Source organism: Antechinus flavipes, chromosome 1 (genome assembly GCF_016432865.1).
Source record: "Antechinus flavipes isolate AdamAnt ecotype Samford, QLD, Australia chromosome 1, AdamAnt_v2, whole genome shotgun sequence".
NCBI classification, from domain to species: domain Eukaryota; kingdom Metazoa; phylum Chordata; class Mammalia; order Dasyuromorphia; family Dasyuridae; genus Antechinus; species Antechinus flavipes.
Window position 1 is genome coordinate 10,987,571 of NC_067398.1, and position 26,085 is coordinate 11,013,655.

Genomic DNA, 26,085 nt, shown 5'->3' on the forward strand with positions numbered 1-26,085 from the left:
ATCAGACTTTTTAACCTCTCCTGCATTTGACACTCTTGAGCACTCTCTGTTCCAGAATCTTTTTGTTTCTTTAGGTTTTTAGGACACTTCTCTCTTTTTATTTCTATTTCTATTTCCCTTTCCAACAGTCTTCTAGTTCCTCATGCACATCATGCATGTCCTGTCCCCTATCTGTTGATGTTCCCGGGTCTATCATGGCCCTTTTGTCTTTTTGCCTCTCTGTACACTATCTCTAGATAATCTCATCAAACTTCTCAGAGTTTAAATAATGTCTCTATGTTACTGACTCTGAGATATACCCTTGGTACCTCCATCAAGCTTCACTGCCTACATTATCAGTTATCTTTGAATTTTTTTGTAAACAGTATTTTTTTTCATAATAGTTTTTTTTTCAAAGCCAAAGATAGTTTTCAATATTCCCCTTTGCAAAACTTGGTATTCCATATTTTTCTTCCTCTCTCCCCATCTCTTCCCTCCCAAGTTAACAGCAAATAATCCAACATAAATTAAACATGCAATTCTTCTAAACATATTTCCACATTTATCATGCTGCACAATAAAAGTCAGATGAAAAAGGAAAAAAAAATTAAAGAAAAAAAAAAACCACAAGCAAGGAAACAAAAACAACAACAAAGGTGAAAAATACTGTGTTGTTATCCACATTCAGTCTCCCAAGTCCTCTCTCTGAATGCAGATGGCTCTCTTCATCACAAGTCTATTTGAATTGCTTTGAATCACCTCATCAGAATCGATCATCACGGTGTACAATGTTCTTTTGATTTTGCTCATTTCAGTCAGCATCAGTTCATGTAAAACTTTCCAGTTTTTTTTTTCAGAAACACTACTGCTCATCATTTCTTATAGCACAATACTATTCTAGTACATTTATATACCACAACTTGCTCAGTCATTCTCCAATTGATGTATATACCCTCATTTCCAATATTATGTCATCATAAAAAGGACTGATACATACATATATACATATATATGTATATCTACATATATAAATGTAAGGTCTTTCTCCTTTTTTTATGATCTCTTTGGGATACAGGTCTAGAAGTGGTATTTCTGGATAAAAGGGTAAATACAGCTTGATTGCCTTTTGGACAAAGTTCCAAATTGTTCTCTGGTAATGTTGGATAAGTTCACAACTCCAGCAACATAACAGCATGTCAGTGTTCCAGTTTTCCCACCTCCCCTCTGATATCCAATATTTTCCTTTTTTTTTTTTTTTTGGTCACATTAACCAAAAGGTGAAGTGGTACCTCAGAATTGTTTTAATTTGCATTTCTCTAATCAGTAGTGATTTACAACATTTTTTCCCTATAACTATATGTAGCTTTAATTTCTTCATCTGAAAGCTGCCTGTTCATATCTTTTGAGTTTTTATCAATTGAGGAATGCTGTGCATTCTCATAAAGTTGACTCAATTTGCTATATATTTAAGAAATGAGGTCTTTATCATAAACACTTGCTATAAAAAGTTTTGTATTTTTCTGCTTCCATTTTAATCTTGGTTGTATTGATTTTGTTTGGGCAAAATCTTTTCAATAGAGTCAAAGTTGTACATTTTGCATTTCATTAAGGTTCTCTATCTCTTTTTGGGTCATATTTTTTTTTTCCTTCTTCATAGATCTGACAAGTAAACTATTTTTTTCTCCAGAGGTCTCTCATACCTAACTTTTCTAAATAATCTATTCACCTCCTTAACTTCTTTCTTGTTTATTTTGTGGTTTAATTTATCTAATTCTTAGAGAGGGAAGTTGAGGGACCACATTGTTATGATTTTAATGTTTATTTACTCCTATAATTCGTTTAGGTCTTTCTTTAAGAATTTAAATGCTATGCCATTCGGTACATAAATATTTAGTACTAATGTTACATCATTGTCTATGTTACCTTTTAGCAAAATATAGTCTCTCTGCTTATCCTTTGTAATTAGGTATAATTTTTTCTTTTGCTTTGTTTAAGATCATAATTGCTACTCCTACCTTTTTTTTTTTTATTTCAGATAAAGAATAATAGATCCTGCTCCAGCCCTTTAGTTTAACTATGTGTTTCAAGTATGTTTCTTGTAAACATATTATTGGACTCTGATTTCTAATTCATTTTTCTATCTGTTTGTAGTCAATGGGGTGAATTTATAACATTCACATTCATAGTATGGCTACTAACTATGCAGTAATCTTTATCCTATTTTATCCATTTATCCTTTTTTTCCCTTTCCTTTCACTTTGTTCCTCCTCAACAGTGTTTTCCTTTTGACCACCACCTTCTTCCATATGTCTTCCCTTCTACCAGCCCCACCCTTTTCTTTTCCCCTTCTGCTCCTACTTCCCCAAAGGTTAAAATAGATTTTTTAAAAAATCAAATGAGTGTGTATGTTTTTACCTATTTGATCTAAATTCAATAAGAGTAAGGTTGAAACAATGCTCACATCTTCCCTTCTTTCCTTTCACTGTAACTTTCACTGCAATCTTTTATGCCTCCCCATGTGATATAATTTAACATTCTTCCTCCTTCTTTCCTTGTCTCCCAGGACAATCCCTTTTTACCTCTTAATTAATATGTATATTTTTTAATCATTGCATCAAAGTAAACATATACCCACACCCTCTCTCTAAGTATACTCCTTTTAACTACCATGATAGAGATACAGTTCTTAAGAGCTGCAAGTATCATCTTCCCATGTAGGGATATAAACATTGTAATCTTATTGAATGCCTTGTTGTTACTGTCATTGTTTTTTTTTTTTTTTTCCCTGTTTATCTTTTTTATGCTTCTCTTGAGTTTGGTAGTTAAAGATAACTTTTCTGTTAAGTTCTGGTCTTTTCATCAGGAAATTTTGAAAGTCCCCTATTTCATTGAATATCCATCTTTTCCTCTGGGTGGGGTATGCTTAATTTTTCTGTATAGTTGATTCTTGGTTGAAATCCAAGCTCCTTTGCCTTCCAGAATATCATTTTCCAAACTCTCTGATCCTTTCATATAGAAGCTGATAAATCCTGTGCAATCCTTGCTGTGACTCCTTGATATTTGAATTGCTCCTTTTTGACTGCTTGTAGTATTTTCTCTGTGACCTGGCAATCTTGAAATTTGGTTGCAATATTCTTTGGAGTTTCCATTTGGGGATCTTTCTCAGGAGATGATTTGTGGATACTTTCAATTGCTATTTTATTCTCTGGTTCCAGGATATCAGGACAATTTTTCTTAATAATTTCTTTAAAGATACTTGTCCAGCCTTATTTTTTGATCATGACTTTCAGTAGTTAAGAAAAATTCTTAAATCATCTCTTCTGGATCTGTTTTCTAGCTCATTCATTTTTAATGACATATTTTACATTTTCTTCTATTTTTTTCATTACTTTGATTTTGTTAGACTGTTAGACTGTTGATTTTGTTGTTCTTGATGTGTTAGAGTCATTAGCTTCCATTTATCCAATCCTAATTTTTAAGGAATTATTTTCTTCAGTTAGCTTTTATATTTCTTTTCCATTTAATCAATTGTACTTTTAAAATTGTTTTCTTCAAAGATTTTCCCCCATTTGTCTTGTTCTATTATTTTACAAGAGTTATTTTCTTCAGTCAATTTTTATGTTTCCTTTTCCATGCTGTTGACTTTTTTCATAATTTTACAGTATAACTCATTTCTTTTCCCAGTTTTTCTTCTACCTTTCTTACTTAAGTTTTTAAAATCCTTTTTGAGCTCTTCTAAGAGCTTAATCTTCAGACCAAGCCATATTCCCCTTTAGGGCATGTAGGTATTTTGACATTGTTGTCTTTTTCTGAGTTTGTCTTTTGAGCTTCTCTTTCATCATAGTAGTTTCCTATAGTCAGTGCTCTTTTTTGTTTTTGTTTTTGTTTTTTGCTCATTTAAAAAAAATGAGTGCTACTCTCAGGGAACAAGAGCAATGTCGCTGGGTACAGAGATCTGTTCATTGGCTTTCTGCTCTGGAGCTTCTGGCACTGGTGACTTGCTTACTGTCCTAGTTGACTTGGCCTGATTTTACCTGTTGTTTTACTTAGGTTCCTTGGCTAGCACTTTACCTGCTGAGCTGGAACTGGAGATTTAACAGCTGCATTTCCATGCCATTTATTTTTGGGTATTTCAAATTAAATGTTTCTTAGGCCTCTCAATGCCAACATTTAAAATATGATATAGTATGCTTACCCTCTGTCAAATTTTCCTATTACATTGTAGGATGTCACAACTCTAATTGATGTCCCAAGTTTATGACCTTAGCTTTCAATTTCTCCCTCAAGCAATGAATTGATTTTTAAAAATTACTAATTGTGTGTCAAGTATCATTATAGATATTAGAGACTTAAGTTCAAAGAAGAAAATTATCCTTATTTACAATGATCTTTTATGTCCAATCAATTGCCAAATGTTCTTATTTCTCTCATCACATTTTGTGTACATGCCATCCTTTCCATTCATATACCTACCCCTATCAGCTTTCATTACTTCTTTCCTGGACTATTGCAATAACACCTCTCAAGTTATTCTCCAAAATTTAAGGCCCTTCCTTCCCAAGCCATCTTCCATCCATCTGCAAAGACATTTTCCTTAACCACCTGACCAGTGGCTCTTCTATTCATTAAACTCCCTATTGTCTGTAGGATTAAGTATACAATTTCAATGAATTTAAAAGCCTTTTACACTTTGACCTTAAACCGTCTTTCACATTTCATTATAAAACATCCTCAGTGTCTACTACATCATCAAGCCATTTTTTTTCTTATTGTGCATTTATAGCCCTTTTCTCTGTGATCTGGCAGAAATAATTCATTATTATCTTTTTTTAGTCCCAGATGCCTGTTACAGAATACCTGTATTCAATACCTGTTACAGGCATCTGGGACTAAAAAATACTAAACTTCCTTGAGGAAGGGAAGTGTCTTCTGATAAACAAAGAGATGTTGCCTTTGATCTTATGAGCGCCTTTTTGGACCAGAAGACTTTGGAAACCCAGGGACTATAAGATCCCAATATACAAAGGGTTCTGGTTGTTGAAAACATTAGCTGTGCTTCTTGAACCAATGCAAGAAAAGGGTCAGTCTCACAGAACCTGATTGGGACCTCACTTGGATTACAACCAACTTTCCACCCCCATTGTTTATGAACCTCCACAACTCAAATAATAAGACCCCACCTTTAAAAGAGGACACTGATTAAGATAAAGGTCATCCTGTTTTTCAAAGCTGGCTGTTAATTGTTGTTATTTTTTTTAATCCCCAAGCTATTTTAGTTTTAAAGTGATCAAAAGGGTTTTATAATAATACCAAGGGTGTACCTAGAACTTTTCATCTTTGAGACACTTAAAAACACTAATTAATAAGAGCATTATGCCTTTTTCAAGAGAGGAAAAGTCTACCGCCTCAACATGCCCCTTTGTCTCTCATCTGCCATTCTTCTTACCCAAGGTTTTGACATAACATTCAAATTTCTCCTCTCCATGCACTGGTTTTCTTCCCCAGATCTGTCCCTTTATCCTTCCCAGTTCTGTTGCTTTTTCTCTCTAAAGACATTTGTTTAGAAAAGGCAGCCCTGGAGGAGGAGAAGGGGTCCACCCATATCACTCTTTCTGTGGCATTCCAAGTCATGTTCAGACTGTCTAAAAGATCATTTAGGAGTCAAGTTTGATGAGAAATCTGATTAAATCGATTTCTTGATCCCTTGTTTAGCCATTCTAGGTCAGAATCAACGATGGGATAGCAATATGGATGTCATAACTAATGGAGAGAATTCTAACTACTAGACGATCTTAGAACCCAAGCTGGAAGAGGTCTTAGAGGTCATCCAGTTCAACTGCCTTATTTAATAAGGAAAATGAGGCTATGATAATGAGATGAAACTGCCCAATATCACCATTTTATGTGTGTTCTGTTTACATAAAATGGGTACGATAATGGTACCTATTTCAAAAGTTGGTCATGAGTATCAAATAGGACAATTTATCCAAAGAGCCCTAAAGTGCTAGTTAAATACTAGGATTTATTGACATGATTAATTATTGGTTCTGTATATATGTATAGCTTCATTTGCTTTCTTTTCTGACAGAATGAGATCTCCTTAAGAATAGGGATTGTATCTTTTCTTTTATGTCTAACATAATATCTGGCACATAGTTGGGGCTTAATAAATACTTGTTGATTGACTGATTGCTGACCTTTCTACTTCTCCACATTCAAATCCTTGAGTTGACATATGTTCTTTGCTTGACTGTAAATGCCTAATGGTGTTTGCTCCTCTCTCACCTAGTCATTCCTGTTGTTTCAGCTCTTCTGCCTGAGATCCTCCCTAGACTTCCAGCTAATCTATTCTCTTCTGGCTTCATTGACCTAATCTCCCACTTGCATGCTGACTCTAGTTCACTCATGAATTGTTCCCTTTTATTCTTGGGCTATGTTATCTTTGATGGAATATGCTTCAGATTTGTGCCATCTTTTCTTTTCTAGGCTCTCCTGGATACTCAGCAATTTCTCATTAGAAAATTTCTTAGAGAGTTTTTAAAAGCTATCTCATTTCCCCACTTTCCCCAATGAAGTCCTCCTCTCCCTTGGCTCCTCCTTTCTCTTCTCAGGTAGCCTAGAGGCTCAATGCACCCAGAAGGTAGTGGCCATTTTTTGTAAAGTCTTAGTCGATAGCAGTTATTGGAACAACAAAATCATGAAGATTAAAAGGAAAAAACAACAACAATAAAGCACGAGCCAATGGTTTTCCCCTTAAAAACTACCATAGCTTAGGTAGGTTTCTTTGTGTTACTTTACTTACATTTCTTCATCTGCAAGATGAGGATAATAAACACATTGTATATTTCATGGGGTTTATATAAGGGATTGTGGAAATTAGAATCGTACTTTTCCTCCTCTGCCACATAATGTTTCCCCTATCTTCAGTTTTTCTCTCCTACTATTCTTCTGGCTAGAGGAAACAATAGACTTCTTTCTTAGTTTGTTCTATCTCTTTTCTATTGATATTCTGAATCCCATTTTCTACCCTACATTCTCTTGGATCTTGTCCTTCAAAAGCATGTCCCAGGAGATAGAATACTGCTTTGAGTTGGAAAAACCTGGGTTCAAATTCCCCCTCAGATATTAGCTCTGATAACCTAGGCAAATCATTGTAACCTCCTTTTGCCTAATAAAATAGTGTGAAGACCCTATGTATTCTAAGGTCCTGCTAGGCTTTCAAGCTATCATCCTATGATCCCCCTTTTTCTTAGATATTTTTTTCTCTCCCTACCTATAAAGGGACTGAAGTATTTTCTGTCATTGAAACATCTTCCTTCAATCCAATTTTCTCCAAAATACTGTGCTTTCTTTCCTTCATAGCCAGACTTTTTCCAAAGCCTGTTATTTCTACCCAGTGTTGCCACTTTCTTTCTTTCTTTCTTTCTTTCTTTCTTTCTTTCTTTCTTTCTTTCTTTCTTTCTTTCTTTCTTTCTTTCTTTCTTTCTTTCTTTCTTTCTTCTTTCTTTCTTCCTTCCTTCCTTCCTTCCTTCCTTCCTTCCTTCCTTCCTTCCTTCCTTCCTTTCTTTCTTTCTTTCTTTCTTTCTTTCTTTCTTTCTTTCTTTCTTTCTTTCTTTCTTTCTTTCTTTCTTTCTCTCCTTCCTTCCTTCCTTCCACTGCATCACCTCGCTGACCCCTGTTGCCATTTTTTCCAATCCCCCCCTTATTTTCCTCTTTGAACAGGCAGGACATTAGTCCCTTGACAATGAAATGTAATGGGCTTTTCATTCTTTTTTATTTTGATGCATTTAATGCATTCATTTTAGCATTCCTTTCCTAGTTTGACTTTTATAGTAAAGTTTCCTCATGATACTCCTTCCATCTCTTGGACAAATACTCCTCTGCCTCCACTGGCTGACATTTTGTTCTCCTGCCTCTGAAATGTTGACATTGCCAACATTCTGTTCTTAGCCCCCTTTCTGTACTGTGGTCTTCGAGGTTGATTCTTTGATCCAGTCCCAATGTTTGAACTCTGACTGCTATCAAAGTTACTCCTCAATCTATATACATAGACACAATGTCTCTCCTATTGCTAGGACACAGTCTTCCTGGAGAGATCCCACCATCATCTCAACTTAACTTGTTTAAAAGAAAAAGTGCCACATTTTTGTTTGATGCCAGAGTTGGGAATTTCCTAGGTGTCTTTGACTTCTGCTTCTTCTGTGAGCACTTATGTTTTTACTTATGAAATTTCTGTTTCTTTCTTTTTACTTGATTCACATGAATCATAGTTCAAACCATCATTAGCTCTTTCCTTGAATGCTGTGATGGTGACTGATTTGGTCTCCTTATCTCTATTATTTTCTCTTGTAATCCATTCGACTCCTTGTAGGAAAAAAAAATCTCTTTAGGAAAATTAATTCTAGGAAATAAATAAAAACAGGTTAGAGAACCTTTCTCAGATCTTGCCCCTCTGTTATCCCATATCCTTTGATTACTCCCCATTGTCTAATGAATGGAGTTTAATTCCTTTCCCCTCCTGATTTTCAAGATATATCTTGATTTAGCTTCAACTGACTTTTTGAGTCTCAGTTTATCCTATTTCTCTTCTCTGTCTTCTGAATTTAATTGTTAATAATCACAATATACCATCTAAACTACAATCAAAACCATTTATGGCTACATTGCATTAAGGCATCCCTTGAACAGGACTCCTCAGTCTTCCATTTGCATTCTATTTCCTTCACCTTGAATATAAGTTTAAACAAATTTAGCCTTGAAGTATGAAAGTTGTCCTAATAATCAGAGCTGTCCAACATGGAACAGGGTGCCTTGAGAAGTAATGGCCTCCCTTTTGTTGAAAGCTTTCATGTAAAGGCTGGATATCCAATTACTGAGTCTCTTGTAAGGGGATGAGATGCTTGAATAGGGTCTCTATAGTGTGGTATTCTGTAGGCATCCTTTCCCTACTTCTACCTGATTCCTATTCATCCTTCAAGAATGTTTCTGGTTCATAAAATTGCTGGGAAGATCAAATGTTATGATATTTGTAAAGTTCCATGCCTGGAACATATAGCTTAATGAGTGCTTCTTCCTCTTTTTTTTCCCCTTCCTTTCTCTTCCCATTCCAGATCAAACCAATCTAATTCATAAGCACCTGCTTCACACCACCTGACCTGGTTCTCCCAGCTGGAAAGGGCGTCTCCCTCTTTTGAACTCATATTAAAAACTGGTTGAAGTTCTTTCACATTCTCATCATACGCTCCTTTGCATGGTAGCAATTTGGGCATCTTGTATCTGTCCACTTGAGTGGATTAATCAGTTCTAATCCAACTTCCCCAGCACTGAGCACAGTGCCAGGCACACGGTTGCCATTCAGTCATTGTTCATTGAAACAGGGAATTAAGAGTATCTGTATGTGGGTTTCTATTAGTGTTTTTTCCCTAACATCTTCTTGTGGTTTAAAGATGGCCCTGGATTCTCACAAACCATGTCAATTAAGATCACTCATGGAAGAGTCTGTTGATTAGGAAAGACCTTGAGGAGCATCATAATATCTTCTGTTTAAGATCATGAGATTAAAGAAAGATAAATTAGCTTTGGATGGGACCTTAGAGTCTAAACCCCCTCCTTTTAAAGACAAGAAAGCAGCAGTCCAAAGTGTTGAAATGATTTTATAGACTTAGAGCTAGAAGAATTCTCAGAGACCATTGGGTTCATTTTGGAAGTGAGGAAATTGATCTGACTAAAGTCATATAGCGCCCCGAGGCAGGGATCAAACTCCAGGCTTCCTGATTTTCAGTCCAATGGTTTGTCCACCACACCACTGTCTCTTGGGCTAGCTGTATTCCAAGAGGTTCATCCCAGAAACCTTGCTAAGATGTGACAAACAGTACATAAAGGCCATTGATTCAGGCAACTTGAATAGGTGGCAGGCATGTCCAGATAAATGAAGCCAGAGATCCTTGAAGTATTTGTGGAAAAGCAGGTGAAATATATGTACCTTGGACAGACATCATGCCTTTTGTGGCTCTAGATTTTTGGTACTATCCAATATAGCATTTTATCATTATCAAGATTTTGGTAAATTTAATTCGGTTTTATTTTTACTAATTTTAGTAAATAATAAATTTACATATACATAATGAAACTGTTTTAATTTATAATGAAATAAAATAAATATTTTAAAATAAAATAAAAAAATAATTAGGTACAATCTTGCCCTAAGCCAGAGGGCTGGACATCATGACCTTTTGATCTGTTGGAGCTGCTGAGGCTGATGGAATTGTTGACTTATAGTGGGAAATAATTTTATATTTCAATTAATCTACCCTTTCTCCCTCCCAAAAAAAAAGCAGAGATGAGGAAACTGAGGCTTAGAGAGGATAAGCAATATTCTTAAATTCTCACAAGTTAGATTGAAACACAAGCTTTGAAGCCAGCATCTCTAGCTCCAAATTCATTGCCCTTTCCATTGTGACAGTACTCACTGGATTTATGATTAAGTCCTTTTAGTTTGTCTCTATGTCAGTCTGGAGTCGTATTATAGTTTTTTACCTTCTTCTTAGGGTAGAACACTGTCATCCAAAGGCAGCTGCCTCTATCTTCTAGTTCTCCTAGTCTTTTGTCAATTCCTGCCTTGGTTCTTAACACATATGGGAGCTTAGAGTCCCGTTAACTCCTGAGCCCTATGCGTATTCCTCAAGGTTAATCCGCTCTGGCTGACCACAGCTTCTGGAGGATCTGTTTTCCTTCCTTGTCTGGGGTGCATCCATAGATCCACAAGAGACCACCTTCTTGTTGATCGAAAGCCAAAGATAGGATCAAATTCTGATTAACTATGACACGATGTAGTCCTGCTCCTCTAGTGTCAATGGGGGAATCTCTCCTAAGGTAGCATGGAGTCTTTCTGAGGTTGATGCTACTTATGTTGTGGTAAAAATGATCTACAACATCTGAACCAACCCGAGAACGTGGTATGTCTTAGTACTCAGAACATCGGGCCTGCTCCCAGGAGGCCTGAGTTTGAATCTTATTCTAAACACTTACTGGCTCTATGACCTTGGGCCTCATCAGTGAACCAAAGATCCCTGAATTGTAGAACTCTTATCCCTTCTAGTCCCAGCCTCACAAAACTGCCATGAGGCTCTCATAAGGTTTTGGATGTAAAGCACTTTATAAAATGCAATTGTCTCTATCAGGACATGATTACTATGCTCTGTTCCAGATTTCTCAATGTGCCTCATTACCCTGAACCTGGTGCTCTGCTTTGCATTGATTCGTAAATTCAAAACTAGCAGGGACCTTAGAAATCATCTAGTCCTATTACATCCTTTTACAATGAGAAAAAAACAAGACCCAGAGAGATGAAGGAGCTTTTCCTGGGCCAAATCAACCTTAAACCAGGACTAAGCAATTTATCACCTTATTAATTTAATGAAAACATGAGTAATGTTTCCACAATAAAGCATGGAAATCTTATTTCAACATGTTCCCACCCTATCTCATGTTTTATTTTTAAACTAAATGGTGATTTCTCCCAAGTGTTCAGCAGAGGGCAGAATTACCTACCATATAAACACCCCCACATTTACAATGAAACCCAGGAGAGTTACTTATTGAAGATGGCAGAATCCCAGGGCCCCCTGACTTTGGGATTATTTAGTTATGTGGGTATACACAGATCTAGCAGGATTCATAAATTATTTTTTTTCTTAAAATAAAATTTCATATTGTCCAACCAGAGCATCCATGTGTTCCAAGACGCAGATCATCACCATTCTCTGTTCAAACAGCCCCAAAGATGTTACTTGTGAGCAATGTCTTAAAAAAAGAAAAATTCTTTGAACCGATGACAGAGACAGCTCAAGATTATGAGTGGAAATCTTAAGAGCTACTCTTTCCCTTCTAGCCATAGATAGTTGGGTAGGGCCGGGGAAACTGCCAAGAGTAAAGAATAAAGATAAGAGTTAACATTGATATAGCACTTGAAGATTTACAAAGCCCATTATAGATTTTATCTCTCTTGTCACTGTCACACAATAATGGGACATAAGTCCCATTATTATCCCCATTTTATGGATAAGGAAAATAGCATCCAATATATTTAAATGACACAGTTAGGGTCATGTAGCTAGTCTTGCTCTAGAATCTGACAAAATATCTAATCTCTAGTTTTCCTATCTCCAAGAGTAGTATATTCCAAGAGTAGGAAAAACCACACATTTGGGTGATTCCTCGACGTCTTCTCCAAGAGTTGGATTTTCAAGGTGTTGAGGAGGGAGAGAGAACAGAATTCTCCTTAATGCTTAAAAGCTTTACCTTTTAGCTAGAATTTGGAGAGAATATACGAAAATAAATCTATTTATTTATATCAAGAGAGGCAGACAGAGATAAAAATAGGAGACACGCACAGAGAGAAAGTATGAGAGACAGAGGAAGAAACAGAAAGTGTGAGAGAGAGAAAAAGAGAGATGGGATAGAGAAGGAGAGAGAGATGTCAAAGTGTTGATAAGTAACATAAAATCTTGGTTAAAATGTTTATGGGTCACTGGGTTCTGCTTTTGTGATAATAACACATCAAGTACTAACAACCCTCCTTTGCTCCTCACCTATCCATCCCCTTCATAGTTCCGATTATAAACCCAGGTATGGAGTAGGAAAAAAGCTGTGGTGGCTGGCTATGTCTTTATCTAATATGTTTTTTTTTTCCTTTCCTTTCTTCCCCTCCTGCTGCTAGTATGAAGAGGGAAAGAAGCGGAGGAAACCCAACTATAGCAGCGTTGACCTTTCTGAAGTGGAATGGGAAGACCGAGATGATGTGGTAAGTGAGTTGTTTAAAGTCTCTTGTCAGGAGCCTTGGCTGGCTCCACTACCGTACCTGGCCACTGTTTCCGAAGTCTGCTCTGGAGCCCACCCAGTTGCCCACCTCAGAAAGGGGACCCAAGAGCCCTCTTCTTCCTTCTAGATTTTACTGCTCTCTCTGGATGTGTGTGGGGGAATTCAGCATACCTCCCATCCCCAACCTCTTGTGTTGATGGTTCCCATTACAACCTCTTCAAAGAAGCTTTTCCTTGACCCTGAAGAGGCTAATTTAGACTTTGCCACTAATTTAGGAACCCAGAGGAGGATGGGACAAAGCTGCCCCTTTAACCTAGTACAACAGCTCACTCGGAGATGATGGCTTTGGGTTTGCAGGTTATCTCCTCATCTCTTGCTCCCTGTCAGGTTTTCTTTCTTTCTTTTTTTAAATTTCTTTGTTTGATCTCATTTCATTCCTCTCTCTTCCTCCATTTCCCTCCTCCTCCTCCTCCCCACCTTAGTCTGGCACTCCAGAGTTATTTACCTCACAGATTTAGTCTTTGCTCCAAGGCTGTATCAAAAGCGTTCCTTATGTCCGTGACTTAACCTCTGTCAAGTCTTTTTGTTACTTCCTCAATAAATCAGATTTGTTAGACACGGTTTGCCTTTGTGCGAATCCAGGCAGACTGTCCTTAATTAAGTCGTAACTTTCCAGGTGTTCCCGTGTTCCTTTTCCCGTCCCTGTTATTTGGTTTTGTTAGGCTTGTTTTTTTTTTTTCCCCTCATCATATCTCAGCTGACAAAATCATGTTTCCTACCCAATATTCTCTCACTTGTGTCTTGGTCCTTTCTGAAGTATCATCATCCTGTGTCCCTTTCTTTCTTTGTGTCCCTCCCCATCTCTATATGCCCATACTATCTCTCTCTTACTAAAGGGATTTTGACTACATCCATTAGTGATTCTCAAATTTATTTTTCATGCCTTTCAAAAATATGGGGTGGATCTCATCTGTCCTTCCCAAGAGTTTTATGTCTCTTCAGATCCTTTGCTGCAAGGACTCTCTGAGCTGGCATAAATCTATTTTCTTTCTTGCCTATAAAATAGACGCAGTGTATCTGTTTTAGAAATTTAGCTGCTGTCCTGCTCTTTAAGTGTCTGGACTCTTTTGGAGTAGAGTTTAGATGGTATAGCTTTGTTATTTCTAAAATGGCCATCTAAAAATTATTAAAAGTTTCTATTGCATGCCAGGCAGAAAGTGTGCTAAATTTGGGGAATTTAAAGACCTAATAAGAAACAAACAAACAAAACCTCAGAGAAAAGAAATGATTTCTGCCTGCAAGAAGATAACATTCAATAAGAACGGAACATCTTAAAAAAAAAGAAAAACACAAATTTTATTAGGTATAATATCTGTGCATTATATTTAATATCTATATATGAAGAAAATGAAATGTAATGAGGGGTAGGGTGAGAGAGATGGCTAATGCCAAAGGGGATCAAGAGGGGAAAGGCCTCTCAGACGTGGGGTGACACACACACTGAGTTACAAAGGGAACTCAGAAGGTGGAAGAAAGATATAAATCCGGACATAAGAGATAGTCTGTTCAGTGGCTCCAAGATGGGAGGATGCCATATATGAGGAACAAGCAACATTCAGTTTGGCTGTATATGGCGTGTGTGAACAAGGGTGATGTGAAGTTATTTCTTCTTCATAAATAGCAATAACTTGGTGCAATTAAGCATAATCTGCACATCTTCATACTCTTCATCCATTATGGTTCTCAATGAGCTCTACGGCCTACATTGGCTGCTTTATAAGATATACATTTTTAAATTTTTTCTGATTCATCCACGGTTGACCTTTCCTTTAATGTGGGTTGAGTGGATTTATAATTGCAAAATATCAAACTATATGCTTCAATGCGGTAGTCATTTTATTTTTCATTTCTTTTACTTTTCTCTTTATTTCCTTTCTTGAGATCTCAGAATTTTTCCATGCTCTTTTCTGGTGAGTTTTGTATTCATTGTCAACAGGCTTCTCCATTCTTAAGTCCATTTGGGCATTAATTAATGAAGAAGAAAAACTCAATTCTAGCTATGTTTGCTTCAAAGGGCTCCTGGCTCTGCATCTCTAAGCATGTCTGTTGCTTAAAACTAAGTTGACACTCTCATTTTTCTTTTCCGTGTTCGCAGCATGATTCCTGGGCCAGCTCCAGAAGATTATTTATTGCTCAATTCCTTCTATCCACTGAGTGCAGACTCGCTTATGTCCAATTAGATAACATCTCTTATTGCTAATAACTCTTTGGAAAAATGATTTTGGTTTCTAGGTCATATTTTCCTTTTTAATCAGAACCTGAGAACATCTGATTGATCAACCCTCTATCATCTAACCTTATTCCTGTTGGGTGTGTCCTTCATCTCTACTTTTAATCAAAATATTCCATTCCGTAGAAGATGTTCTTTTATCGCTTCCTTGACTTGTACACACCCTCTATCCTCCTACTCGGAGGCTTCGGTGTTGTGTTCTGCTCCTTCATAAACTCAATCAGCTACACCTGCTAGACTTTGGAAAGCCAGGGTTAGGGGGTGGGGTATAGATAAAGTGGAAAGCTATTCTCTGGAGATTTACACTAAAGAATCACAGGAGCCTCCGTTATTTCAGAGGCTAGAGTGTTGATTTCATTTATACACTGTCAGCTGGATGTACATGCATCTTTTTGAGTGTGAGTCATGATGGGAAAAAATCATATATGGCTGATTACAAGAAAAGAAGTGAGAGCATAAGAAATAATTCAATTACATCAGAGAGATAATTGCTATATATAGGACACTCTACGTGGCTTTGAGAATAGGAGAATTAAAAGGAAATATTTCATGATCTCAAGGATTTCTATTGAAGTTGTCCCAAGTCTTAGTGCAATTTTTCGATTTAATAGCCATTATTAAAGTTTTAAGTTTAAAAGCTAAAGTTTTCAGCACATCCATCCAAAAGTAAATGCCAGAATCTGAACTTGTACAAAGAAACTTCAAGTTGTGCTCAGATGAATCAATGGTTGATGCTGGATGAACATCCCCTTCCCTGCTTTGAATGGCTTTCTCTTGCAAGGGATGAGCAAGTTCCCTCTTGTGAAATGTTTAAAAGTGGGGGAGTCATCTCGAGAGGGAGGGGGAGCACCCTATTAATTGGGGAACCATGAAAGGTCTTTTGTAGCAAGTGACAATTGAACTGTGGTAAGTAGAAGCTGGGAATTCTAAGAGGTAATGAAGGCACAAATTTGAGCCACCTGTTCAGAGAGGTAGCCTACATCGCAAGAGCTAGACGGCCAGTTTGTCCGGAAGGCAGTCCAGGAAGGGGAGCCATGGGAAACAGAGCCAGACATCACAGGGCGTTCAATGCCAGACTAGAGATTTTGTACTTCATCCTGGAGGCCATGGGAAGCCGCTGAGGATTTCAGAATAGGAACACAAACAAATCTGTGCTTCAAGGATTTACCTTGGGCAGTTATGAGGAAGATGAATTGGGGTGACTGCCCCATGATGGAAGAGAAGGGGACAGATGAACATATAAAATTGGAGGAGGAAGGGAAGAACACAAAAGAAAATGAAGGTAAGAGGAAAGGGCGGGAGGGCGAGTGAGCGAGCACTGGCATCCAAGTCAGCCTCACCTCCCAGCTAATCCTAATCCCTTCTGCTGCCATGTAAGCATTTTCCTTATTCTGTCTTCAGGAGAAACTGCCAACAGCTGCTCCCCATAACTCATACTCCTTCCTTTACTTGAAGACTCTAATTAAAATCCCGCCTTAGTCTTTTTTCTTTTTTTTTTTTTTTTTTCCTTTTGGAGTTCTATAAACCTTCCTTCCCATGGTGTGTTTCCTAAATCTTTCAGCATTTTGGTAGCTCTCCTCTGGACCCTCTCCAATTTCTCCATCTCATGCTTCAGTTATGCCCCCCCAACCAAATACAGCCCACCCAGAACAGCCGGGCTGCAGCTGGTTGGGGAGGAGGATACTTAACACAGGTGCTTCATGCTGGAGTCTATTTTTACATCTTAGCATTAGGCTCCCTCCTTTCACAGTGGCAAGCCTGTTCAGCCACTGTCTTTGCTCTCCTCCTCTCCAGAATCCTCCTCCTGATTCTTAGGTCCTGGAGGGCTCTCTCCCCACGAAGGGGGGCATTTTCTCCAGAGGGAAACCGAAAATCACCCATCTTAGAGTCCTGTGCGGAGAAAGGCCATCTTACGTTCAGCCTTATTAATTCTCAACCAATGAGTAGTATAGGGTTGTAGAATTTTGTGCAATCACTCCCCTCCCCACCAAGTAATCAACAGGAATCCATCCTGAGCTATATCTAGGTGAAGGCAGTCTGTTCAAGAAAAAACAGGCTCAGAAAGGACCTAGGGGGAGGGTGGCAGCCAGCTGGAAACTTGGTGGTTTTGAAATAAGCAGATTGTGTTTAGCCTTCAAGGGGTCAGCTAAGCTTCTCCAGGTTTAGCGCTGTGAACAAGAGCAAGAAATTAGTCAAAGGCTCTGGGAATTCTTGGAAAAATTGCCTAATGGCCGGGTCCAACCCAGAAGGAGGCTGCACCAGGTGGCAACCAGAGAGGCAGCAAGCTATGGATTGCTGCCAAGCCCAGTTGCCTCTAGCATTGAGCTCTTCTACCTTTGATCATAGGCCTTGATTGATACTTGGGTCAGCTCACCTAAGCTTAATTGTCCCATTCCTATGGGGCACTCCAGGGCTGAATTTGGAGACACAAGAACTGAGTGCAAATTTTGGCTTTGCCATTTTTCAAACTTCTGTGACCTTAGAAAAGTTCTATCACATATATCCACCTTATATTTCTCATCAGAAAAACAAAGCAATTGGCTTAAATGGCCATCCTGGATCTCCAGATAATCTTGATGAGAGATCTTGAGGAGGTCCCTAAAGATACACATGAATCACTTTGAAAAAACCTTGAGTGTGCTATAGACATAGGAGCTACTGTTACTCCCCAGTTGAAATATTTGGAAAGAGAGACAAAAAAATAATTCCAGGCACTTTTCTCATTGGTCTCCATAAACTTTGCCCTGGCCCAGACATTCGAAACACTGGTATCAGCCCCATTCAGTGGTCCCCGAAGAATGGATTCTCCATTTTTAAAGATCTGTTTCTAGCAGGTCTCAGTTTCCTCATCTACCAGTTCTGGATCTAGGATCCTGTGAGCCCATTTACTGAGTGCCCAAAATGTTTAGTTTTGCTACCATAATATCATGCCACCAAAATCCAAACAAAATGCGAATTAAGAGGGACATTGTGTTTAGTTGTGATAATTCATCCATTAGGTGGTTTAGAACATACATGTTCATATATGAGCACCAGAGATATGGGCTGTGGGTTGTGGTTATATGAATACAGAGGGAGAGTGAAAAAGAGAGAGAGAGAGGGAGGGAGAGAGGGACGAAGGAAGGAGGAAGGGAGGAAGGGAGAGAGGAAGGAAGGAAGGAAGGAAGGAAGGAAGGAAGGAGGAAGGAAGGAAGGAAGGAAGGAAGGAAGAGAGAGAGAGAGAGAAAGAAAGAAAGAAGAAAGAAAGAAAGAAAGAAAGAAAGAAAGAAAGAAAGAAAGAAAGAAAGAAAGAAAGAAAGAAAGAAAGAAAGAAAGAAAGAAAGAAGAAAGAAAGAGAAGGAAGGAAGAAGGAAGGAAGAAGGAAGGAAGGAAGAAGGAAGGAAGAAGGAAGAAGGAAGGAAGAAAGCAGGAAGGAAGGAAAAGGAAGGAAGGAAAAGGAAGGAAGGAAAAGAAAAGGAAGAAGGGTAGCATGTTGCAATTCAAAGCTGGTGTGGAGTCAGAAAAAAAATTGGGTATAAGAACTACCTCTAATCATAATGGCTATGTGACTCTGTGTAAGGCATTCACTTTCTTAGAGGTCCATGTAACTCTCTAAGACTGTAAGATGGAGAGGAATTCCCAAACTAAATTACTTAGAAAGGGTTTTCCTGTAGTGATCAAAATATTCCTAGAAACCTGCCTCCTCCCGCCTTTGCCAAGTATATATACATTTATGCAATTTAAATTGCAATATGTGTACAAGTTATGTATATACTATCATTAGCAATAATGAAATACAATAGAGCTTTAACTTGTGAAGTCTTTTTCCATAGATGGCAACCTCTGCTTTTGATGCCCCTCTAGGGAGGCTGGTGGTGTAAGTATTAATTGTGCCCCTTTATCAGATGATGGCAATGAATTTGATATCGTGTCTGGCCCAAGGACATGTCTAGAGAGGAAGAGAATTATCGCAAATAGCTCAGCACACCTTCTACCACCTAACACCGAAAAGGAAAAACTTTGTCACGGTGGACACTGTTAGGAGACCCTTTGGGGGGGGATGACTTTACTTCTAGCTGTCTCCCTAGTAAACTTTGTTTTCAGGAAGGCCACACTAGTGAAACGTGAGCTCGGCCAGGCTGACGAGCTACAAAGAGTTCAAGTAGAGTTGGCCCCAGGTGACGTCTCCTTGCCATTAGACTGGCCCCTTAGTGATGAGCTCTCTGGCCATGGTAACCCACAAAACAAAGAAAATTGCAAAGCATCCTTTGATCTCCATTTCTTTTGCAGGCCCTTTCTAGAACTTCTGTAGTTCAGTGAGGAAAGGGCAGAAGAGATGGCAGAAAATGTTAAGAATCCCATTGCTTTTAAGTACTAGATAAACATGAATTTCACTGTTGGTACTATAAACATGAGATCTTTGTCCATGGATAAAGGAGTTGATTATTGTTTGATCCTCAAATTGACTAATGATTATTTTTCATTGATAACTGTTTTTGTTTTGACACATCATGTGAAATCTCCAATTACTCACAGTTGAATCCCTGGTGATTTTAGCTTCCCAAACTCCTGGCCAAAAAAAAAAGGAAATCTGTTGAAATCCTATTGAAGGCAGTGAATCATGTCAATATTGACATTCTTGCTATAAGTAAAACCAGAAGACAAATCCTGAGTCCAAATTGAAGGTCCTCCAGATGGCAATGTACTGAATGCCTCAAGCCCCAGCCTATAACAAAGTATCCTTAGACAATTCATGGGTGCTCAAAGGAAATCAACCCAAGAAGTAACAGAAAAACCCTACCAAAATGAAGCCAGGATGCCTATTGTCCAGTCTCAGGCCTTCCCTTGGAGACCATCCCCTAGATCTTTTTTTTAACAAAGTTATTTGCTCATTGTCTCCTCCTTTAAACTATGAGTTCCTTGAGGGCAGGAACTATATATATATATACTCATATATATGCTCATATATGAGCATATATGCTCTTCCTCTCTAGAAATGTCCTTGGGCCAGACATGATATGCTCAATATATACATATATATATATATATATATATATATAATATATATATATATATATATATATATATATATATATATTTGCTTTCCTTTTATCCCCAGCACTAAAACTCAGTTCCCAGAACAAGTACCTACTGAGAAAGGTACTTAATAATTGCTTATTATCTTGACTATGGCATGCAATTAAATGGCCATTCTTTTGAATACATCAAGTACTAAGTAAGAACATTGATACATGTACTTGCTTATGTTGCAGTTAGACAGTGATCTGGGGCCAGAATTAAAGAGGAAGAAGAGATTGGGTTGGATATCAATTGAGATTTTATACCATATTTTAGTTAGGTGGGAGAGAGAACCTGACATCAAACTGTAATTCAATATTACTCTCCAAAAGATAAATTGTGTGTGTGTGTGTGTGTGTGTGTGTGTGAGAGAGAGAGAGAGAGAGAGAGAGAGAGAGAGAGAGAGAGAGAGAGAGAGAGAGAGAGAGAGGCAGAAACAGAGAGAAGCAGAGACAAAGAAGGAGAAAGGAAGAGACAGATGGAGAGAGACAGAGAGACAGAAACAGAGAGGAAGATGCAGAGATAGGGAGGGGGAAGGGAGAGAGAGGGAGAGAGACAGAGATAAATGGAATACCACCATTTTCAGTCTGTATATGGAGAATGAAATGATACATAAGTAATGGAAGGAGCCATAAGACATGTCCCATACATACTGCTTGATCGGAAAGGGAACTGGACTGGCTACTGCTCAAGATGCCAGGTGCCATACCTATCAAATATGCCCAATGCCAAAGGAGGTCTGTGGTGCAGCTATGGAAAATGGATAGGAAACCATGGGAAGAAACTCTCCAGAATGAGGGATAATAGAGAGGCTCTAATACACAACAGTGACGGACCCAATTGCTGAGATAAGAGTAGCAGAATCCCAAATTATGAAGGACAAGGTCTTTGTGTCCACACAGTTTCAGTGATGCTGGTAGTCCTCTCATTGTCGAAATCTTTGTCATAAAATCCAAGAAATAGCAAACTGGGATAAAACTCAGAAGTCATCGATTCTCCAAACAATCTGTTCAAAAGCTTTCTGTAAAATATGCTCAACAAGTAGTCTTCCAGCCTTTGTTTAAAGATCTAGTTAAGGGAAAACTGCTAAGGCTTAATGTGGTCCATTCTACATTTGGATAGCCTTTGTTATTAAAGATTAAAACAAACAAACAAACAAATGAAAAACCTTGTCCATCTTTCTCTCTATAGCTTCTACCCATTACCTTTGATTCTGTTCCCTCAGACCATGCAGAAAGAGCCTAATTCTTCTTTTATATAACTCTCTAAATACTTGAACACAGCAATTATGTTCCCTCTAAATCCCTTCCTATCCATGCTAAATACCTCCACTTCCTTGATCATTCTTACATCATCCCCAACCCCCACCCTGTCTTTGTGACCCACTTTGGGACCCTGCAGCTTCCTACATCCTTCCAAAAATATGGGACCTAGACGGGAGCGTCTTGCTAAATAAGGGGAAAAAAGAAAAGAAAAGCCTGTGTACACTATAAACAGCCTTATTATAATATTCTCTATGAATTGCTGAAATCAGACCCACTCAACTAAATCCTGATCGGTAGCATTTTTTTTCTCTTTCTAAAATGGAAATGCTCACACCATCACTGGCCTTAAAGGTTAGTTCAAGCAGAGCCCAGAACGCAGAACTGAGTAGATTATTGAGAAACGTGGTTAGGATAGGGAAACCTGTAAAAGAATGAACTACTTTTCTGTGGTCACTCGGGCTCCCTGGGACACTGAAAGATTCCACTAGCATATGGGCTTTTTTTCCTTTGATAACAAATATTTAATTCATTTTGAACTTTGCACTATCTTCCATCTTTGGTAAAAGAACTGCTGTACCCAAATGATCTCCTTGTCAAGTCATCTTCACCTTTTGTTTATGATTGCATACGTTCAATCCAAGCATCTGGTTCCTTCTTTTTGAAAAATTTCCACCCACAAGTGAAGCAAATACTTTCAGCTCATCTCTCTGCCTGAGACCAGCTACACTTCCTTCTCAAGCAGCTAAGGCTTCCCCAGATGCATTGAGGGTATCTCTCTCTGTTCAAGCCCCTATCTCAATGTGTTCTCCAGGGATTAGCATCATAGTTCTATTTCACTCATTATCTTCAATAAGCATTCTCTCTCTCTCTCTCTCTCTCTCTCTCTCTCTCTCTCTCTCTCTCTCTCTCTCTCTCTGTCTCTCTTCTCTCTCCTCTCTCTCTCTTTTCTCTCTGTCTCACTGTTTCTCTCTCTCTTTTCTCTCTCTGTCCCTCTGTCTCTCTGTCTTTCTCTGTCTTTCTCTGTCTTTATGTGTGTGTGTCTCTGTCTCACATACACAAGTATTTACTTTTAAAAATACAGCAAAATCAAATGGTTTTGGTGACTGCTGCTTTATAATATAATTTTAGATCAGGTACAGCTAGACCACCTTCATTTGATTTTTTTTTTCATTAATTCCCTTGAGATTCTCGACTTTTTATTGTTCCATATGAATTTTGTTGTTATTTTTTCTAAATCATTAAAATATTTTCTTGGAAGTCTGATTGGTATAGCACTAAATAAATAGATTAGTTTAGGGAGTATTGTCTATTTGATTTTTTATTTTCTTCCCGAGTTATTTTTACCTTCTGAATCCAATTCTCTCTGTGCAGCGGGAGAACTGTTCGGTTCTGCAAATATGTATTGTATCTAGGATATACTGCAACATATTTAACATATATAGGACTGCTTGCCATCTTGGGGGGGGGGAGGAGGGAGGGAGGGGAAAAAACGAAACATAAGTGATTGCAAGGGATAATGCTGTGTAAAAATTATCCTGGCATGGATTCTGTCAATACAAAGATATTATTAAATAAAATTAAATTAAAAAAAATACAGCAAAATCAGTTTATACAAATGTTTCCCCTAATATTTTAGGGGATCTCCTTTACCTTGTTTATCTCTAGAGACATTGGGCAGTGTCTGTTACAATACAATCCCACCAAATTCCCATCTAAAAAGGTATCCTTGCTGGATCAGCCATTGACTTCACTAGTTCTGGGCGGGTTCTGCAAAGTTGCTTCTGGGCACCCTGGGCATCAAAGCTGGTTATCAGACCAGAATCAGATGCAGGATGTCTATATGTGAAACACCTCTCTCCAAGACACACCCCATTCCGTGTTCTTAGACTCCTCAACCTCTTCCGGGTGAGGAAGTCCATTAATAAATCATATTAATGTTTACACATATAGACAAAGAGCATTGATAAGTATTGTTACGTACCCAAATAATGACCTAACCTTTCCATCTCCATTTGGCCACGAGGATAGACATTCTCATTTTGCAGAAAATCTAGGCTAATTATGTCTGCGTTATTACTTTGATCCACATTTCTGACAACCATGTTAATAGAGACATAGTTTTTTGAATATTGGATAGAAAAAGGACTATTTTGTGGAAGAAATCATCTGGGGAGTTCTTACTTCCTACTCAATAGAAAAAAAATACAATTAAAGAAGAGGCTTTTGTGGCAGCTAGTTGGTGTAAGGGTTGGAGCACCAACCCTGAAGTCAGGAGGACCTGAGTTCAAATCTAGCCTCTGACCCTTAATGCTTCCTGGCTCTGTGACCTTGAGCAAGTCACCTAGCCCCAATTACCTCAGCAAAATTAAAAAGGGGGGTTAAATATACTTTTAAAATAAAACCCAAGATTAAGAGATTTTTTTTAAAAAAATTAAATATTGGAATAAAATCTGTGTATGTGTCTATAAGAGAAGTGCTTATGGGGCACAAGAAGACAAAACCGATGTCAGGAAGCAAGTTGAGTAGAATGCAGAGAGGGCCGAGTCCAGAGAAGACAATACATTTGTGAGTGTCAGGACAGAAGGCAAGAGCTGTCAAAACCACCAGCGTCTCAACCCGTGAGGATCTAGTGCTAGAAGGAAGTGATCTCTCCAGGTATATTCTGCTTGGAGGAGAAATGTCTATGATTCCTTTTGCAAGAATGCTTTTCCCATCATGATTTTTAAGATAGAATTAAACAAGAGTTAAACCTTTATAGGGGTTACATTTTGAAGCTACATATCTTATATAATTTGATTCTTGTTTTATTCTCCCAACAACCACGAGGGTGACACACTATTAGTTTCAGCCCAGTTTACAACGGAGGAAAGTGTAGCTAAGGGAGCTTAAGTAACTTTCTCAGGGATGCACAGGCAGTAATTATATGAGGCAAGATTCCAAGTCAGGTGTTCCAGACTCCGGGCCTATCCTTGGTTCCTCCTGATCATCTACTTCACTGTGCCTCACTTTCCTGAATTTTGTTTTTGGTAAGAAAGAACAATGAAGCAATTCATCATATCTGACTTCTGTATTCCTGACCCCCGCCCCCTCTCTCATTAAGTGATTTGCCCAGGGTCACACAGCTAGGAAGTGTCTGGGATCAGATCTGAACTCAAGTCCTCCTGACTTCAGGGCTGGGGCTCTAGCCACTGCACCACCAAGCTGCCCCCTCTAGCTCTCTTTTAACAGGGAGTCAGAGATGTCCCATCAATGTTCTTTTCAGAATCCTTTCCATAAGAGGAGATGCCATTCTATAGAGAGAACTCACTTCTTCCAAAATGCCCATTTTCCCAGAGAGTTAAAGCAGGAGAGGAAGAAGGGAGGATCAGCAAACTCTATGTGTTCACCCTCCACTTAAAAAGCGGATAAATCTCCAACATCATTGCCAAGCTTTAACTTCTTCCCTAGCCATTTCTCCTGAAATTACTTAAAGGATCTGGCTTGTTCACCTTTTGGCAGAGTGACATCATGGAACTTTCCAAATGTCTGGAATAACCTCACCTCCATCTTAAGACTCTTTTGCTCAAAGAAGATGGAAATTTCAAAGGGAAATATTTCCTCCTATGAATGAAGGAGTGGAGAATGTATTAAGTGCTTTCTATGTGCCAAGCTCTGTTCTAAGTGATGGGGATACCAATAGAAACGTGAGAGCAGATTTCAGGGAGCTCCCATAATCAAAAAAAAAATAGGGTTCCATATAGGGAGCCCAACACGCAAGGAAGGTTTCAGATGCTGATCTGATGGGAAGGTCCCATGGTTCTTAAGGTGCACTGATAGAGCAGATGGTGAAGGCTCTGCTTTAATCTAATTCCCCATGATAAAATCCTATCCATTTCTGAGTTTGAAGCAGTTAATAAAACCACGGACTTTGGTGGCCAGACCATTCTTTTCTGGATCTTCAGTAGTTCTGGGTGCAGCCTGTGCAAAAGCAGTTCCCGGCTCCATCCCCACAGGACTGACTTCCTGGGATGATGGTGGAGGCCTGACCTGGAAGCCTGGATGTGCTCAAGACTTTGGGGCTTAGAGTTCTAGGCTTTCTCCATTAGGACAAAGTCATGGCCGGGGTTAGACTTGCCTGCTTCATGCTGCCCCCTGCTTCTCTATCAGGGAGCCTTCCACCTTATCTGATGGTTTGTCTGCCTTCTTTGTGGCAAGTGGATGATAGATCTGAGGATGGCTGGAAGCGGGGCAGATGGTCTGGGGTTGCTTCCATCCCCAGGGCTCATGTGACTATGATGAGATAATCAGTACAGTAAGTTAGCTAATACATATTAAGCATCTACTACACATGAGGCATTGTGCTAAGCATTGGAGATATTAAAAAAATAAAAAAGACAAAAGGCAACCCCTGCCCTTAGCAAGCTCACGATCTAATGGGAGAACCAAATGTCAGTGTCATTCGAGGCCATCAACACCATTTTCCACTTACCTTTCCACTTTTATTATTTCTTTCCAACATGGTTGAGAATCAGAAGCCAGGGCTTCTCAAACTGATCTTAGTGTTTAAAAAAAAAAAAGGAGATTTTTATCAAACATAGAGTCATCAATTTAGAGCTGGATGAGACCTGAGATGCCATATTGTCCAACCTCCTCATTTTCTGGATTTGAGAACCCAAGGGAATTGGATACCTTTGT

The 26,085-nt window shown here is 38.5% G+C and overlaps 1 protein-coding gene across 2 annotated transcripts in view; it reads left to right on the forward strand.

Annotated features, from left to right (window-relative positions):
• CACNA2D3 (calcium voltage-gated channel auxiliary subunit alpha2delta 3) overlaps positions 1-26,085 on the forward strand; it is a 1,005,807-nt gene that overhangs the window by 772,935 nt on the left and 206,787 nt on the right. For both annotated transcript variants that reach the window (XM_051978988.1, XM_051978997.1), the window contains one exon: positions 12,698-12,781. In XM_051978988.1, the coding sequence (XP_051834948.1) occupies positions 12,698-12,781 (84 nt within the window). The remainder of the gene's footprint in view (positions 1-12,697; positions 12,782-26,085) is intronic.